General features: G+C 40.6%; 1 protein-coding gene across 3 annotated transcripts; it reads left to right on the top strand.

The window, feature by feature from the left end:
- The first annotated feature begins 406 nt into the window (after positions 1-406).
- On the top strand, positions 407-19,952 carry LOC112233520. Of its 3 annotated transcripts, XM_024401209.2 has the most exons (8): positions 407-571; positions 870-1,339; positions 5,290-5,422; positions 9,830-9,964; positions 11,520-12,487; positions 14,553-14,682; positions 19,121-19,240; positions 19,452-19,952. In XM_024401209.2, exons 1-8 carry the CDS (start codon positions 564-566, stop codon positions 19,615-19,617), a joined length of 2,130 nt encoding a protein of 709 aa, XP_024256977.1. In that variant the 5' UTR covers positions 407-563; the 3' UTR covers positions 19,618-19,952. The 3 variants fall into 3 exon arrangements, with proteins under 3 accessions (XP_024256977.1, XP_024256978.1, XP_024256976.1); XM_024401210.2 differs by lacking the exon at positions 407-571 and having other exon boundaries at positions 702-1,339; positions 5,362-5,422; XM_024401208.2 differs by lacking the exon at positions 407-571 and having other exon boundaries at positions 702-1,339.
- The last annotated feature ends 231 nt before the right edge of the window (positions 19,953-20,183 follow it).

Raw genomic sequence — 20,183 nt, 5'->3', positions numbered from 1 at the left:
GTCCTGATGTAGCCTTGGAAGCCAGTGTCCCCTACCAATGAGGTGTTGAGCCTCCAGCGATTTGCTGAGGTATTCCTTTCTATGTCCCACATTATAGATACTGGGGCATGATTACTGAGAGTAATACTATGAATCTTACAGTCCAGATCCCTATGTTTTTAGATACCAACATCTTTAGTTTTACTCGAGTATGACAATTGGGTACTTTTTCCACCACTTGTAAATACAAAACAATGTTTTGATCTGCTGCTCTGCTAAGTAGCTAGCTAAAGTGTGGCTAGCTAAGCCATTGAAAGCGGACCTTAGAAGTTCAAAACTTTATTCAATTAATTTCAATACAGCTGAAGATTTCATCATGGATTAGGCACAGGCCTCTGATCGCGCTGGTCGGTAGTTGACAGTGTAGGCTAGAGATTGTGTGCAGGAGCTTCTTGCAGGAATTAAGAGTCTTGCGAAAGTCTTTGTTGCTAATTAGCGTTTCAATTTTTTTTTAGTAAATTGAGACGAATGTATTGATAAATCTCACCTTGTCTGAGAGAGAATTACACGGTTGACAAAACGTCATGCCAAGGTAAGCCTACACCAAACACACACTTAATTTGAAGTGTTTATACAATTCACGGTGTGAAACATGAATGTCTGAAAAAACATTGGAACCAAGTCGGTGTTTTTATGGGTATTATGACGCGTCCACTGTGGCGGACTGAACGAACTAGAGGCAACTAATTTCCGGTTTTTAGGACTACAAGCTGGAGAGCTCTATTGAGACGGCTGTTACTTTTTTAATTGATGTATTAATATCATTTAGTCTATTTTGATATGATAAACAAACGTTTACTGCAATTTGTTCTGTGCTTGTCATTGCTCAGTTTGCTAAGTGCACATGATGTGAAGATGTCAGCAGGGACCGACGCGCAAAACGCCAACTTCTGCCACAGGACGAGTTTCACTGGACTAGGACACACGCGCCTAAGCTTCCTCCGAAATATGGTCGGGACTCATACATTGATGTTATATGTGAGCGAATGGTCAGAGAAGCAGCTTGTAAAATGCTCAATTAACAACGACCCTGTAGCCACTGCCAGTTACCTGTTTCGTTGCCGCCAAACGCGCCCGGAGAGCCTCGTGGAATTATCCCTCTTCAATATCAGGGCGTTGTTGAGTCCAGACAACCTGTGCCCACTGAGTCCTGTCGATGGATTTATCAAACAGACGAAAAATTACCCATTGGAGCAACAACATATTTCGGGTGCAAAATCCCGTAGGAAACGCGCGTGGGTATTTCCTGGGACACTTTGGTGTGGCACTGGAAGCAAAGCGATTGACTACAAGCAGTTAGGTGAGTAGAATAATATTTACACTTCACACATGCTGATCACCAGAGATGTTTTTCAGATAGATGTGTCCAATAGACTCAAAATACAGTAGGCTATTTACAGTATAAATGTATCTATACATTTGTAATTCACACCCTCAACACTTTTTATTAGTGAAAAGAGTGAATATTATACTCTGTATGAAATATCACATAATAGTATATACTGTAATGACCCTGGGTTTATAAGCGCGGAAATCGACCCTGCAGCACGAGCATGCTTTTGCGGCACAGTCGACAGCGCGCCGGACCTCGGGCTAGAAGGTCGAGGGTTCGAGACGTGCGCCCTGCTGTTTCATTACAATACCTTGTCATGTTGTATCAAAGTTTTTCAAAGTTGGGAAAGCCTTCTGTTCTTAAAACCATATTTGGGCTGCTTCATAATGTAATGTATAGTGAAAACAAGAGCCACAAGGATAGCTGTTTCTGGACAACATATGGGACAGTCCCACACAGAGGACAGAGTTAATAACAAAAAAAATATTTAGCCTCAAATTGGGCACAGGGCACAACCTTAAAGATTTATGAGTTGAAGTTGCCCAGACTTGAATGAAATTTGAGTGCTTTACCTGTAACTTAATTCTCAATTCCATATCTTTCTTTAACCTTAATCTTTATTTTTCTCTCATTCATTTATAGTTTGCATGTATGCACTCTTCACTTTATCATTCCTTATCCCTATTTGTCTGTAGCCTATTTGATCAGGACAACTCCTTGGAGTTGCCATGTGTGTACTGTAGGCCTACTTCTTTTCCAGCAAGTACTATATCACATCTTACTTATTGATCTATAACATTAGTGCTTGGTGCTACTACTGACCACCCATTGTAGCCATTAGAGGTCGACCGATTAATTGACAAGGACGATTCATTAGGGATGATTTCAAGTTTTCATAACAATCGGTAATTGTCATTTTTGGACGCCAATTACATTGCATTCCACGAGGAATCTGTGTGGCAGGCTGACCACCTGTTACGCGAGTGCAGCAAGGAGCCAAGGTAAGTTGCTAGCTAGCATTAAACTTATCTTATAAAAAATAATCACTAGTTAACTACACATGGTTGATGATATTACTAGGTTAACTAGCTGGTCCTGCGTTGCATATAATCAATGCGGTGACTTTTAATTTATCATTGAATCACAGCCTACTTCGCCAAACGGGGGAGGATTTAACAAAAGCACATTCGTGAAAAAAGCACAATCGTTGCACGAATGTACCTAACCATAAACATCAATGCCTTTCTTAAAATAAATACACAGAAGTATATTTTTTTAAACTTGCAAATTTAGTTAAAATAAATTGTTAGCAGGCAATATTAACAAGGGAAATTGTGTCACTTCTCTTGCGTTCAGTGCAAGCAGAGTCGGGGCATATGCAATATTTTGGGCTGCCTGGCTCGTTGCGAACTAATTTGCCAGAATTTTACGTATTTATGACATAACATTGAAGGTTCTGCAATGTAACAGCAATATTTAGACTTAGGGTTGCTGCCCGTTTGATAAAATACGGAACGGTTCCGTATTTCACTGAAAGAATAAACGTTTTGTTTTTCGAAATTATAGTTTCCGGATTTGACCATATTAATGACCAACGGCTCATATTTCTGTGTTATTTATATTATAATTAAGTCTATGATTTGATAGAGCAGTCTGACTAAGCGGTGGTAGGCGGCAGCAGGCTCTTAAGCATTCATTCAAACTTTACGGCGTTAGCCAGCAGCTCTTCTTAGCAATGCTTGCTTCACAGCACTGTTTATGACTTCAAGCCTATCAACTCCTGAGATTAGGCTGGCAATACTAAGTGCCTATTAGAACGTCCAATAGTCAAAGGTATATGAAATACAAATGGTATAGACAAAAATAGTCGACACGTCATAATAACTACAAGCTAAAACTTCTTAACTGGGAATACTGAACCACCAGCTTTCAAATGTTCTCATGTTCTGAGCAAAGAACTTAAACGTTAGCTTTTTTTACATGGCACATATTGCGCTTTTACTTCCTTCTCCAACACTGTTTTTTGCCTTATTTAAACCAAATTTAACATGTTTCATTATTTATTTGAGACTAAATAGATTTGATCTATTATATTAAGTTACAATAAGTGTTCATTGTTCATTCACTATTGTTGTAATTGTCATTATTACATATACAAACATATATGTACAGTGGGGCAAAAAAGTATTTAGTCAGCCACCAATTGTGCAAGTTCTCCAATTTAAAAAGATGAGAGGCCTGTAATTTTCATTATAGGTACACTTCAACTATGACAGACAAAATGAGAAAAGAAATCCAGAAAATCACATTGTAGGATTTTTAATGAATTTATTTGCAAATTATGTTGGAGAAAAACTTTTGTTGACCAAATACAAATACAAATACTAATAATCTCAATACTTTGTTATGTACCCTTTGTTGGAAATGACAGAGGTTAAACGTTTTCTGTAAGTCTTCAAGGTTTTCACACACTGTTGCTGGTATTTTGGCCCATTCCTCCATGCAGATCTCCTCTAGAGCAGTGATGTTTTGGGGCTGTTGCTGGGCAACAGACTTTCAACTCCCACCAAAGGCCACTCCAGGACCTTGAAATGCTTTTTACGAAGCCGCTCCTTCGTTGCCCGGGCGGTGTGTTTGGGATCATTGTCATGCTGAAAGACCCAGCCACGTTTCATCTTCAATGCCCTTGCTGATGGAAGGAGGTTTTCACTCAAAATCTCATGATACATGGCCCCATTCATTCTTTCCTTTACACGGATCAGTCGTCCTGGTCCCTTTGCAGAAAAACAGCCCTAAAGCATGATGTTTCCACCCCCATGCTTCACAGTAGGTATGGTGTTCTTTGGATGCAATTCAGCATTCTTTGTCCTCCAAACACGACGAGTTGAGTTTTTACCAAAAAGTTATATTTTGGTTTCATCTGACCATATGACATTCTCCCAATCTTCTTCTGGATCATCCAAATGCTCTCTAGCAAACTTCAGACGGGCCTGGACATGTACTGGCTTAAGCAGGGGGACAATTCTGGCACTGCAGGATTTGAGTCCCTGGCGGCGTAGTGTGTTACTGATGGTAGGCTTTGTTACTTTGGTCCCAGCTCTCTGCAGGTCATTCACTAGGTCCCCCCGTGTGGTTCTGGGATTTTTGCTCACCGTTCTTGTTTTCATATTGACCCTATGGGGTGAGATCTTGCATGGAGCCCCAGATCGAGGGAGATTATCAGTGGTCTTGTATGTCTTCCATTTCCTAATAATTGCTCCCACAGTTGATTTCTTCAAACCAAGCTGCTTACCTATTGCAGATTCAGTCTTCCCAGCCTGGTGCAGGTCTACAATTTTGTTTCTGGTGTCCTTTGACAGCTCTTTGGTCTTGGCCATAGTGGAGTTTGGAGTGTGACTGTTTGAGGTTGTGGACAGGTGTCTTTTATACTGATAACAAGTTTAAACAGGTGCCATTAATACAGGTAACGAGTGGAGGACAGAGGAGCCTCTTAAAGAAGAAGTTACAGGTCTGTGAGAGCCAGAAATCTTGCTTGTTTGTAGGTGACCAAATACTTATTTTCCACCATAATTTGCAAATAAATTCATAAAAAATCCTACAATGTGATTTTCTGGATTTTTTTCTTCTCATTTTGTCTGTCATAGTTGAAGTGTACCTATGATGAAAATTACAGGCCTCACTCTTCTTTTTAAGTGGGAGAACTTGCACAATTGGTGGCTGACTAAATACTTTTTTGCCCCACTGTATATCGGCCGGATAATCAGTATCGGCGTTTTTTGGTCCTCCAATAATCGGTATCGGCGTTGAAAAATCATAATCGGTCGACCTCTAGTAGCAATGTGTCATTACACATGAAATGTGTATTTAATGATCTGAGAGACTTATTTAGTCTCTCCACTGTTTGTTTCTTGTTGTAGGAATGTTTGAGCGAGCAGACGGGTGCTGCCGTGAGCATGACCACTGCAGTAACACTATCCCCTCCTTCACAGTGAACTATGGTGTTTTCAATCCCAACTTCTTCACCATCTCACACTGTGACTGTGACAAAAGGTGAGCCTCAATGTGTAGCCCCTGGGCAGCATCCATCACATTCCAGGTATGACACAGACATACATTCCAGTCCCCTGAAGGGGAACACCTTAGAGCTATAACTCAATAATGTTCAATAAAGACAGACTTTTCATTATGCTGACCTTTATTTTTCAGGGGTATGGTGCATGGCTCATCTGCTAACTGATAGGTGTTTTTCTTTTCTGGAATGTCGGGTAGAGTGTGCCATTGTACCAATGATACTATATCAGATCATTTGATTCAGTGCTTTAGAGTACAAATTGTAGTCTAACTTCAGAGTCAGGATAAAGATCTATGTTTTTTTCCCACTCAGTAAAACTGTAAATATGCTATAGGCTTAAAGCTGCAATATGTAACTTTTTGGGCAACCCAATCAAATTCAAATCGAAATGTGAGTTATAGATCTCTCATTCTAATTGAAAGCAAGTCTAAGAAGCTCTATATCTGTTCTATGTGGGCTATTTCTATGCTTCCCGTTCTGAAGTTCTTTTGTATCTATTACATACGGTTTTGTACACCTGCTTCAAACAGCTGACAATACAATATTTGGGTTATGGAAAATATATTTCACAGCAGTTTAGATGGAACACAGTTTAGCTGGAACAATGATTCTCTACACTATGCTTGCTTGTTTTGTCACATAAAGCAAGTTGTTTTTTGCAACAAGGAAATGGAGGTGTGATTTCTGCATAGTGCATTGTTAAATGGCACCCCAATTTGGATTACCACAATGCATGCACCAATAAAATAAGGTGAATGAAAAGAAAGTCGCACTCCCCCATAAAAAAGACGTAGTCCCCACAGTGACTGTACGAACATATCCCAACCAGAAGCCATGGATTACAGGCAACATCCGCACTGAGCTAAAAGCTAGAGCTGCTGCTTTCAAGGAGCCAAACACTAATCCAGACGCTTATTAGAAATCCCGCTATGCCCTCAGATGAACCATCAAACAGGCAAAGTGTCAATACAGGACTAAGATTGAATCATACTACACCGGCTCTGACACTCGTCGAATGTGGCAGGGCTTGCAAACTATTACGGACTACAAAGGGAAACCCAGCCGCAAGCTGCCCAGTGACGCGAGCCAACCAGGCGAGCTAAATGCCTTTTTATGGTCGCTTCGAGGCAAGCAACACTGAAGCATGCATGAGAGCACCAGCTGGACTGTGTGATCCCACTTTGTGTAGCCGATGTGAGCAAGACCTTTTAAAACAGGTCAACATTCACAAGGCCGTGGGGCCAGAAGCATTATCAGGGAAAAGGAGAGAGCATGCATGGACCAACTGGCAAGTGTCTTCACTGACATTTTCAACCTCTCCCTGACAGAGTCTGTAATACCTACATGTTTCAAGTAGACCACCATGGTCCCTGTGCCCAAGAATGTCAAGGTAACCTGCCTAAATGACTACCGCCCCGTAGCACTCACGTCGGTAGTCATGAAGTGCTTTGAAAGGTTGGTCATGGCTCACATCAACACCATCATCCCGGAAACTCAAGACCCACTCCAATTCACATACCGCCCCAACAGATCCACAGATGACGCAATCACACTCCACATTGCCCTTTCCCTCTGAGACAAAAGGAACACCTATGTGAGAATGCTGTTCATTGACTACAGCTCAGCATTCAACACCATAGTGCCCACCAAGTTCATCACTAAGATAAGGACCATGGGACTAAACACCTTCTTCTGCAACTGGATCCTGGACTTCCTGACGGGCAGCCACCAGGTGGTAAAGGTAGGCAACAACACATCTACTATGCTAAACCTCAACACCGGAGCCCCTCAGGGGTGCATGCTTAGTCCACTCCTGTACTCCCTGTTCAACCACGACTGCGTGGCCAAGCACGACTCCAACACCATCATTATGTTTGCTGACGACACAACAGTGGTAGGCCTGATCACCGACAACGATGAGACAACCTATAGGGAGGAGGTCAGAGACCTGACAGTGTGGTGCCAGGATAAATCAAATCAAATCAAATCAAATTTTATTTGTCACATACACATGGTTAGCAGATGTTAATGCGAGTGTAGCGAAATGCTTGTGCTTCTAGTTCCTTCTAACACTCTCCCTCAATGCGAGCAAGACAAAGGAGATGATCGTGGACTACAGGAAAAGGAGAGGCAAATAGGCCCCCCATTAACATCGACGGGGCTGTAGTGGAGCGGGTCGAGAGCGTCAAGTTCCTTGGTGTCCACATCACCAACAAACTATCACGGTCCAAACACACCAAGACCCCCTCAGGAGACTGAAAAGATTTGGCATGGGTCCCCAGATCCTCAAAAAGTTATACAGCTGCACCATGGAGAGCATCCTGACCAATTGCATCACCGCCTGGTATGGCAACTGCTTGGCATCCAACTGCAAGGCATTACAGAGAGTAGTGTGTACGGCCCAGTACATCACTGGGGCCAAGCTTCCTGCCATCCAGGACCTATATACTAGGCGGTGTCAAAGACTCCAGTCATCCAAGTCATAGACTTATCTCTCTGCTTCCGCACAGCAAGCAGTCCCGGCGCGCCAAGTCTAGGTCCAAAAGGCTCCTTAAAGAGCTTTTACCCACAAGCCATAAGACTGCTGAACAATTAATCAAATGGCCACCCGGACTATTTACATTGACCCCACCCCCACCTGCTGCTACTCACTGTTTATTATTATCTATGCATAGTCACTTTACCCCTACCATCAAGTACAAATTACCTCCACTAACCTGTACCCCTGCACATTGACTCAGTACCGGTAGTCCCTGTATATATGCTCGTTATTGTTATGTAATATTGTTGTGATACATTTTATTTGAATTTGTACTTTTATTGAAATAAATATTCTTAACTCCATTTCTTGAACTGCATTGTTGGTTAAGGGCTTGTAAGTAAGCATTTCACGATAAGGTGAAATACACCTGTTGTATTCGGTGCATGTGACAAATAAAATTTGATTTGGCCTGTAAACCAGGTGTTTCCTGTTAGGGTCTAACTAGGCCCTCAAAGAAAGACCTTATGATTTATGTAATGTATTGTTATAAAAAGTACCATTTTAAAGGCTAATAAGGTTGGTGGAACCATTCATATAGGGTTCTAGGAAAAAAACCTTCAAAGATAAAAGCATTCTTTGTTGAACCTGTCAGAGGGTTCTAGGTAGGACCATTTACAGGAGGTTCTATGAAGAACCATAGATAGAATGTTCTAGGTAACCTTCTGCAAAGGGTTCTACCTAGCACCAAAAAGGGTTCCCCTTAGGTAATAAACCAAAGAACTCTAGAAGGTTCTATTTAGAACCTTTTTAGGGTGAGCAATAATTGCCCGTCTCTTTCAGGACTCCTAATCAGACACTTTGGAGATCTAAGTGAGGTGTCAACTCCTAGCTCTGAGTTCCCACTCTGATTAATTTCCTTTATGCATGAATGCCAGACAGACGATGCAGTCTCGTTCTCCTCCCAGGTTTAACTGACAAGGTCATACACATGATTCATTCCACAGTAAGGTGCCTGAACGTTGCGGACATGGGTCGGGCTCAGGCTTAAAATCCATGCCTGTGAAGGGCTCTAAAGCAGAGCAGGTCCATGGCTCGGCTTCAAAATGTTAGTGATCAATTGAGTGATACCCGAGCCCTGCCTGTTCCCTAGTTATGAATCAACATTCCCTACCCGGCCCTAAACCGATGTATAGCACGTCACTTCATGTTTCCTCGTAAGCAATTTAAATCTTCCTGTAAAATGTCATGTTTTGACTTGTCACTTCTCCCTGTGAATACCAAGCAACAACGATATGTGGCTCTGTTGGACACATTGGCATTAAATAAATTATGGGAAACATCAACTATTCAATAATAATAAGTGTTATACAACACTTATTGTATAACACTTGTGATTTACTCTGGCTGACAACATGCCAAGTTTGCCAACCTATTTGAACTATTCCTTGGGTGAGAAATCCCTGATTTGTTGTTTGAGCTTAAGACAGCAATGGTAAGCTTAGGAAAACTGATGACTTAAAGGGACGTTTCTATCATGTTAAACTTCATTCATTATTTCGAGCAGCACCCCAACGTCAACATATGTTAAAATAGCGCGTTTCTATGTTTTGTAGTAAAAGATGGATGAAGATAAGTGTTCCCAATGATGACATCGGTGTGTATCATGTAATTTTAAGCAATTGTGCATATGCATTGGCCCATAATTGATTGATTGTCATTGGAAACGCTTATATTCCTCTTTTTTATTTTTTAAAATATTTTTTTTACTACAACACAAAGAAACACCATTTTCACATATGTTGGGGTGGGGCTGGATATGATGAATATGAAGTTCAACATTTTAGAAATTTCCCTTTAATGCCACGGTCGTGGCATTATCTACCCTTCTTTCTGTTGTCATCAGGTTTCGCCAGTGCCTCCAGCGTGTAAATGATACCATCTCCAATATGGTGGGCTTCAGCTTCTTCAATCTCCTCAAGATGCCCTGCTTCGAGTTCACTCCCAGGAGTCAATGTACTGAGCTTAACTGGTGGGGAATGTGAGTACTGTCTGTCAGAAATAATGTAGTATGTGTAAGCGATACTGTCCTGATCAAGTCTTTACAGTACATGGACTTAGTTCTATAATACTGTGATAAGGATAGTAATATGGGACATGCTATTGTTCCATCAAAAAATTGAATAAGGATCATATGATGGGCAATTGAAACTGCAGCAGAAACTCTCCAGTTTTAACTGAGATGCTTGTGATAACTTGCCTGATATCCAGCCCCCTCACTCTTCCTCCAGACAACACCACATTGCCCTGGTCCATTCCAGCAAAACATTGAAAATTAAAAGTAATTCCCTGTATTCAAAATACGCAGTGAAACTTTTTAGATTGTATTAGATAATGTAATTACTGTATGTTCCCCCCCCACCCCCATATGAAATATACAGTGACTCTGAAATTACAAATAATACAACCAGTAAGCTAATGTATACACAATTAGAAAAATGTTGTGAGATGTTGGGAAATGTTGTGAAAAATACAGAGAGACCTATTGCCAGCGTTGTGGGTAACGCGTTACAATGTAAAGCGTTATAATAATATTATTTTGCGGTAACAAGTAATATAATAAAATACTGTTCCAATTTTAAGTAATAATACTATAGTTACTGATCAAAGATAGGTTGTTGTTACTTTTGTTACCCTTCCCATTACAGTTATGGATCCAAATAAATATTTGTGATTATTATTCCCTCTCTGTTGGCGCCATTTTTACCACCCCCCCCTCCCAGTATTGTTTTCTTCCTAAGTCTGACGTCCTCACACCAAGTTCCTGTTTACGAACGCACTACTACAAACTGCTTTAGTGAGGGCAATGAAAAATGGCAGAAGCATCTTAAACGTTGAGTTTCAGTGGGGAAGTACTCCCATTACTTGTGGCCTTTTTTCCCCCTCCCACACACAGTTTGTAATAGTAACAAACTGTCTTTCTATTTGTGCAACTAAACTAAAGTAAACTTTGATGTGGTGTGAGGACAAAATTACAAGAATATAACCTTAAAACATAAACTGTGCCCAGGCATGAGAAAACACTTCACTGCTAGAAACACAACTTCCAATCTCTTGAAGCACCTGCAAAAGCAACACGCCAAGACAAAACTCATAGCGGAAAACCCCCAAGGCCTGATCACTGCTGCTGAAGATGACTATGTAGGCCTACCCCCTCCAAACAACCCAGGCATGATTATAATCGTTCAGGATGACAGACTTTAGCCCAGGGAGAGGTGAACAAGCTTGTAGCTTGGTATGCTGTAGATTTTGTGTCTGTCATTATTAGGTTACTTGTGTTAGTGTATAGGCCTAAGTAACATAACATTTACATTGAGTGAGGGCACACAATATTTTGGGGTGTAACACAAAAGTAATATAGTAGTGTAAGTGGTTACTTTTTCCAGGGAGTGATAAGTAAAGTAATATGTTACTGTTGATGGACGTAATACGTTACTTATTTTAAGTAACGACACCAACACTGCCTATGTGTTTATGAAAGGATTCTCTCTTGGCATGTTTGGCCTGTCTAATAAGTCAATTTTTGCTCTATGCAGGTGCAAGGTGGCCAAGGTGGCCCCATATGCAGTCTTCAAAAATCCCAACGATTACACCATCAACCGCACGGCAAGTAAACATGGTGGCAGCAGTGACCCCCAAACCTCAGCAGGCACCGGGGAAAACCTGGTTACAGTGAGACCCTTGTCTAGCCCAACCAGGTTAATCCCCAAAGGGAACCGCCCCAAGCTATTTTCCCCCTCACAGGACTGTGTTCCAAGAGGTCCTCCCAGAGGAGACACCTTTCAGATCAAGCACAGGAAAGGATGCAGCAGGGGCAAGAAAACATTCACAACTCAAACAACCACAAGTCAAACACAGACCAGCACGCCCTTAATACAGACAACTGCATCCCTGATACCGAGGAGTGCATCACAAAAACAGAAAACCACACCCACAACTCAGAGAGCTGCTTCGAAAATTATTACAACCACATCACAGGTAAAAATGAAAACTGCTCCACAAAAGACTGGATCAAGAACTGAAAAAACGATCTCACCTCAAAATCAAGCTACAACAAAGAAAAAACCACGGTCACGACAGAGGACAACATCAATACCAAAGCCTTCACCTCATCCACAGATAACAACTTTAACAACCACAACTCTTATACCCAAAAGTCCCAATCTCCCAAAGGTCCTTAGGAAACTTCACCGTTGTGGCCCTCCAAGAGGAGATACCTTTCAGCCTCGCCGCTGGAGGGGGGAACGAGGCAAAGCCTGTTTGGAACAGATAACTAAAACACCAACGACCATATCCTCAGCAAACAAGACTGCATCACCAACCCAGAGGAGAATATCTCAAACTCAGAGAACAATGCCCTCAAATAAGAGAACAACATCTGCAACTGTGATGACCTCATCTACCCTTTGGAAGAACACAATTACTAAGAGGACCGCCTCCTCAAAGCTAAGGACCACACCTCTAATACAAACCCCTACTGAGAGTGCACCATCTATGACAACAGGTAGTAGTTTTGTGTTTCTCCATGAGCCCACGATCAGTCTGATAACTGGCCAGCCTGCAACTGCCCCAAGCTTTAATTTTACTTTTTCGGAAAAGCTTGATGATGCCATTCTAGATATACAGTGAGAACCCTCTGTAATTATTGGGACAGTGAAGCATTTATTTTTTATTTTTTATTTTGGCTTAGTACTCCAGCACTTTGTATAAGAAATGACTGTGAGGTTGACTTCTTATGGGCAGGTGGGACGGTTGCGTCCCACCTGGCCAACATCTGGTGAAATTGCACAGCCCAAAATTCAAACTAATTATAAATATTTAACTTTCATAACATCACAAGTGTAATACATCAAAATAAAGCTTAACTTCTTGTTAATCCATCCGCTGTGTCAGATTTCAAAAAGGCTTTACGGCGAAAGCACACCATGCGATTATCTGAGGACAGCGCCCCGCATACAAAAGCATGAAAAACATATTTCAACCAGGCAGGTGCGACACAAAAGTCAGAAATAGCGATATAAAAAATGCCTTACCTTTTGATGATCTTATTCTGTTGGCACTCCAAAATGTCCCAGTTACATCACAAATGGTCCTTTTGTTCGATAATGTCCTTCTTTATATCCATAAAAACTCAGTTTAGCTGGCACACTTCAGTCAATAATCCACCCAGTTTCCCTCCATCAAAATGCATCCCAAACGTTACTAATGAACTTTTCCAAACAAGTCAAACAACGTTTATAATCAAACCTTAGGTACCCTAATACGTAAATAAACGATAAAATTTAAGACGGAGAATCGTTATTATCTCTCATTCACACGCTTGGAACCACTACAGCCAAAATGGGAGCCACCTAGAAAAACTAATATTTCTGGCTCATTTTTTCCAAAAACCAGGCTGAAACTCTTTCTAAAGACTTGACATCTAGTGGAAGCCCTAGGAACTGCAATCTGGGAGGACTTCAACTTATAATAAAAGTGACAGCCATTGAAAATAGTGGTAGGCTGAATTGTTTTTTGGGGGGGATGGTTTGTCCTCTGGGTTTTGCCTGCCATATCAGTTCTGTTATAATCACAGACATGGTTTTAACTATTTTAGAAACCTTAGTGTTTTCTATCCAAATCTACCAATTATATGCATATCCTAGCTTTTGGGCCTGAGTAACAGGCAGTTTACTTTGAGCATGCTTTACATCCGGATGTGAAAATACTGCCCCCTACCCAAGAGTGGTTAAAGTGCAGACTGTCAGCTTTAATTAGACATTACAGCACTTTTATACATAGTTACCCCATTTTAGGGGACCAAAAGTATTGGGACAAATTCACTTGTGTATTAAAGTAGTCAAAAGTTAAGAATTTGGTTCCATATTCATAGTGCGCAATGACTACATCAAGTTTGTGACCCTATAAATGTGTTAGATGCATTTTCTGTTTGTTTTGGTTGTTTCAGATTGTTTTGTGCCCAATAGAAATTAATGGAAAAATGTAGTGTCATTTTCGTGTCACTTATTGTAAATAAGTATAGTATATGTTTCTAAACACTTCAACAGTAATAAGGATGCTACCATGATTAAAGATAATCCTGAATGAATCATGACTAATGTTGAGTGAGTTAGAGACGCACAAATATCATACCCCCAAGACATTCCAACCTCTCACCATTACAATAACGGGGGAGGGTAGGATTTTTTTAAAGGGGGGTGGGTATTATATTTGTGGGTCTAACTTTCTCACTCATTGTTCACGATTTAATTTAGGATTATCTGTAATCATGGTAGCACCCACATTAATGTAGAAGTGTTGGAAAACATATTCTATTCTTACTTACAATAAAAGTGACTCCAGAATGACACAATGCATTATTTACCATTCATTTATCTTGGGCAAAATCTTATCTGAAACATAACCAAAACAAACAGAAAATTCATCCAACACATTTGTAGAGTCACAAGCTTGATGTAGTCAAAATAAGAAAAATGCCTCACTGTCCCAATAATTACAAAGGACACTAACTTACTGCATGTCATGACTCAGCTAGCTTCATTATGTTCTGTTTGTTCTCTGTGTTACAGATAATATGCTTCTTTGTGGCACTCTCAAGCATTTGGATGAATGTAAATACAAAATTCCCCCTTTAGAGAAGAGATATGATCTCCACAACATGGGATCAAAGACTGTGTACCATTGTGATTGCACCCACAGGTGAGAAAGTATCCATACAGTACAATGCAGTGATGCTTATTTTTTTATGAGCATGGCCTTATTTCTATTACAGCATATTGGATGACTGTCATTCATATCCCATTCACCCAGCTCAATGTAACATCGATAGGTTTAGGCTACTACATGATACCATTTTTTAAAACTATACCTATCATGAGGTTGCTACAACCTAGCCTATGAATGAACGTTTTCAACGTAGGTGCACAGGGCGAGAGAAACATTTGAGTCATCAAGGTGACAGACAGTGACACATTAAATACTGCCTGGCACACTCTTACCTGTATCTAGATGATCTAGGGTGTAATCATTAGTGAAACAGTTGCAAACTAAAGTTTCTATTGGACAAATTCAGGTATGTTTATCCCCATTCCGTTTGCTTCCGTTTTAAGAAACATTTTTTTCAACCGAATGGGCGGAATAAATACACACCTGATCACACGCTAACCGTTCACTTTCATATCAGCCACATACAAACAGATTGATAATTTTGCTCATTGTATAATTCCTTTTTGAATCTATGCGCTCTCCTCTCACCTTTTCCCTTCGCTTGTGGACTTCAGTGCACAACACATCGGCTGTCTGTGACCAGGCGAAAAAACCTTTCCAACCCAAACCTTCATATCATAACCGCTACACACAGCCTACATCGTTGTCACCATATTAGCTAACATCATACCTAGTCAACATAGCTACTATAACTAACGTGTTAGTAAAGCCCCTACATTCATGCAGAACAGTACAGTCAGCAAGCAGTTTAGCAGCTACACCGGTGGGCCACGGTGACAATAAATTAATAAAACCAAAAATGTACCTTGACTTGGAGGAGTTCCAGTGTTGGATAGACATACCCAGCTAGCTAACATTGCATCCCTCTCTGATTGAGCCAGGTGTTTGAATAGGCTAAACTAGCAAGTTGTATTCACTAGCTAAGTGAAGGTGAATAAAAATACAATGAAATAAAGCTAGCTCTCTCTTGCTTCTCCTTCAAAACGTTTCAACTATTGTCTTTCTCTCTTTCAGTCAACTACTACTCACGACTTTGTACGTACTGCAGTGCAAGCTATCTGTAGGTTATGCTTTCAGTACTATATTCATTCTCTGATCCTTTGATTGGGTGGACATGTCAGTTCATGCTGCAAGAGCTCTGATTGGTTGGAGAACGTTGTCATAATTACTGTGTAAGTCTATGGAATTGTGATGAGAACCATGAGCCTCCTAGGTTTTGTATTGAAGTCAATGTGCTAGTCAATGTAGTGGACTGGTTGATTGTTTAGTCGGTAGGCTGTTGGTCGACCAATATTATTATATTTTGAGCATTAGCAAATATGTATTTATTTTTTTATGGCACACGAGTCTGATTCAGTGAACTAATCCATTGCAGAGGCTGGGGGGCTTGATTTTTATTGTCTATCAATTCCCCATGACCCATATCACCAGTAGTAGCCTACATTTACTGTTAGTTCCTATAATTTCTAATCTGCAATGTTTGTTTGGTTATGTTAATTTCTGTTAATGCATTCAATATATTATTATTCCAGTCTTTTACCGTTCTCATTGTCAGAGTGGACAAGTTGTTTGCAGAGCGCACAACCTATGCTACACTTGTGAGAAACAAGTTTCATTCCATTTACAAGTTTTGTCAATTTAGTCATTGTCTTTTGTTTGGAGCGCTACTGTCAATGTTGAGTAAGGACGCGCACTGATTACGCAATTAGGCCTATAGGCATATAAATGTACCGATTTGGGGATCAAATAGTATTTCTGATTGGCTTAACGCACCACCTCTGAGCTGTGGAGCTTCTCAAAGTAATGTTTTCTTCACCTCAAACAGCAAGCAAACAAAGTCGGGTTTGTACATACACATTGAAAATGACAATAGTTCCTCAAAGTATTTGAAAAATATCCCTTTCGATAACCAGTCCGCGTGAAAGGGGAAAATGTTATGCTCGGATCCAGTGGAAACAGTCAGAAAATAGGTCGACCTGATGAGTCTGTCCCGAGCTTACTGGTGTGGGAAGCTCTGGGTGCCCAGAATATTTTATGTTACAAGTCTGCTAGTGTGAGCTTCGGGTTGGACCCAAGTTGATAGTTGATACCAGGTTTAAAGTTTGTTGCAGACAGGCTAATATTGGCCTATGTGATTTATAGATCTATTTTTATTAGGACATTTTCTACCTGCAGCCTGCAATGTTTTTATTTGATGGCTTTATGTAGGTTTGTATAATTTAATTTAGAGTAGAATAGAATTTTGATTAACCACATCCCAATGAATTTGAGATACAAAGACGTTATTTATCAACTAAATGAAACTATAACACGAAAATGTTCATATGAAAACCATAACTGACATGATGATCGGTAGAAATTGTAAGACAAATTTGCATTCCACATGAAAATAGTTGCAGACTCCTAGTGTAGCCTATTACCGGCAACTTCAGGAGAGTAATGGCAGAACCTGCGAAAGCCAGTAGGAGCGGGAGAAGGTTGATCTGGTCAGCTTTTTCTTTTCTGATGATCTTGATCTCTGCTCCCTCTTGAGTCATTTGTGTATTATTTCATCAAACAGCATCAGACAAGCATATACCGTAATTGCTGGACTATTAAGCGCACCTGAATATAAACCGCACCCACTGAATTATTAAAAAATATGTATTTTGTACATAAATAAGCCGCACATGTCTATAAGCTGCAGGTGCCTACCGGTACATTGAAACAAATTAACTTTACACAGCCTTTAAACGAAACATGGCGTTGTAACAAAAATAAATAGGCTTTAACGAAACACGGCTTGTAACAAAAATAAATAGGCTTTAACGAAACACGGCTTGTAACAAAAATAAATAGGCTTTAACGAAACACGGCTTGTAACAAAAATAAATAAAACAGTAGCCTACCAAGAAAGTCATTGGTCACTATCTTCCTCCTCCTGTGCACTGAAACCACTGAAGTCATCTCCTTCGGTGTCGGAGTTGAATAGCCTCAGAATTGCTTCATCCGATGTTGGATCGTTTTCATTGTCGCTCTCGTCACTTTCATCCGGAGGCAAATACCCTGCTGAGCTCATGCTGCCCCTTCAACACGCAGCAGGCCAGCCTTTCGAAACCTGTTGATGATAGTGGATTTTTTGACAATGCTCCACGCTGTCAGGACTCCCACTGGCAGACTTGACCATAAGATGCTCTTCGCCTGTGGCCCGTTTTAGTGAAGGATTTCTCCCCACTTGTCATCCAAGCCTCCCACTGAACAAGGAGCGCCACCTTAAATGCACGATTTACACTGATGTCGAGTGGCTGCAAATACTTTGGGCCATCTGCTTTTCTTCCCTCTGAAAGCTTTTGTTGTATTTTTGCACTGAGTCAGTTCCTCACGCTGCTGTTTCCAACGTCTTATCATCGACTCATTAAGGCCAAGTTCCCATGCAGCAGCTCTATTTCCTTTTCCAACAGCCAGATCGATCGCCTTCAACTTGAAAGCTGCATCATATGCATTTCTCCGTGTCTTTGCCATGATGAGGGTGACAAAATTACTACCGTAATCAGAATGATGGGAAGTTTGAGCGCGCTCGATTTACGTCACATTATGTGACGGTGCTCAGTTTTTTGGCGGCATGAATCTTGTGAAAGCGGGAAAAATCCATAAATTAGCTGCGTCATTGTATAATCCGCGGGGTTCAAAGTGTGGGAATAAAGTAGCGGTTTATAGTCCGGAAATTACGGTAGTTGATTTTATTAAAACACAGGGTAGGTCTATATATGGAAAAATACACGTTTAAAAAAAAAATGTAAACCTATCGAGTGGTCGAAAGAACAGACGACTTTTGGTCACCAAGATTTTTGTTGTTGTAGGGGACAGCCCTACAATGTACCTAGAGGAGGACGGAAGCTAGCTACACCATGGTGCTACCCTACAGAGTGCTGTTAAGGCTACTGTAGACCTTCATTGCAAAACAGTGTGTTTTAATCAATTATTTGGTAACATGAATATATTTAGTATAGTTTTATCTAAAAAGCATAACTTTTTTCGTATGTTTCACTATTTCTATTCTTATGGAATTCACTGAGGAGGATGGTCCTCCCCTTCCTCTGAGGAGCCTCCACTGGTACAATGTATCCTGAGCATTTTGTAACTAAAATGGACTGTGTTAAAGTATTTTTGCAGCTGCCTTAAATAACTAAGGGTTAGAGGGTTAGGGCCTGCTGGGTTAGACAACTACGCAAGATGGACGCACATGTTACATGCGCACACACACACACACACACACACACACACACACACACACACACACACACACACACACACAGAGTCTCATATATTTCCTTTCTGATAGTGTTTGTCTTTCTCTTAACCTTTTCTCCTCATCCACTGGCTCTCTCCCTGGAGCGCTGGTCTCCTCCTATCTTTTTCCATCACATTTCAGGCTGGCTGATCAGATCAGACACTTGGAGAAGACCACAATTCTCCAATCCCTCCTGCAGGACTTTGTATCTCTATCCTGCTTCAACGTGCCGAGTGTGCAAGACTGTCATGGAGGGAAAAGGTTGGTCAAATTCAGGATGATAGATTTGCAATGAGCCACAACTTTTTCAATGGATCTCTTCACAAGGCTAATTGTTCATTGTTACATTACATGCAATGTGTCAGTGTCTTACTTACTGTCAATCTAATAACAATAATCCATATGCACAATAACTGTGCATATGCCTGTCGGTTCAACTATTTATATATTTTTCTTTGCTCTCTTGCTGTAGCTGTACTGCTGGATTTTCCCAAGCCACTGACCTAATTCAAGTCCTTAAAAGCATGGAGGAAAGAGGAAGACTTAATGCTCAGAGCACAAGTAAAGACTCAAAAAGAGGGACTCCTATTCGCCTCTACAAGCGATGTCTGAGGATCATTGAGTCCAAGAAGCCTTGACTGATGATTCCCAAACATCAGCACCCTTAAGTACCAGTTACTAGAATGGGAATGCAATGCATCTGTCCAACATCACCCTCTATTGTGTTTTTTAAAGATTTTTAAGCCTTAAGATGATAAATGTGGCAGAAGGACTTGATTTGCTGCTGTTCGGTATAGGAGGGAGTTCCTTATACCTTCCAACTTTTCCCCAAATCTTTGACCTCAACTGTAAATAATGATCCACAACTAGAGTTGTACAGAATTCTCCTGCTGAGGGTACTATGATCTCTGACAACAATTTAATATATTTATATTGAGTCTTTGTACTTCTAGATTAAAACCCTTGAATATTACCAGTCTCTGTTACGTCATTGTCTCACATTACAAGATTCCCTTAAGGTGCAGTATTTTTTAGCCAATAGCATTTCTAAAATTGCTCAAGAGGTGGCACCATTCTACCTCTAACAGTAAGGTAATTGACATTCACACGCTCATTTGTTATTTTTCTTAGTTTTAGTATGTCGTGAATTGATCATGTTGAAGTAAAGTGTGGGATTTTCACTTCTTACCTAAAGGCTTGACAT

Source organism: Oncorhynchus tshawytscha, linkage group LG04, assembly GCF_018296145.1.
Source record: "Oncorhynchus tshawytscha isolate Ot180627B linkage group LG04, Otsh_v2.0, whole genome shotgun sequence".
Taxonomy (NCBI): domain Eukaryota; kingdom Metazoa; phylum Chordata; class Actinopteri; order Salmoniformes; family Salmonidae; genus Oncorhynchus; species Oncorhynchus tshawytscha.
This window is presented reverse-complemented; position numbering and strand designations above follow the sequence as displayed.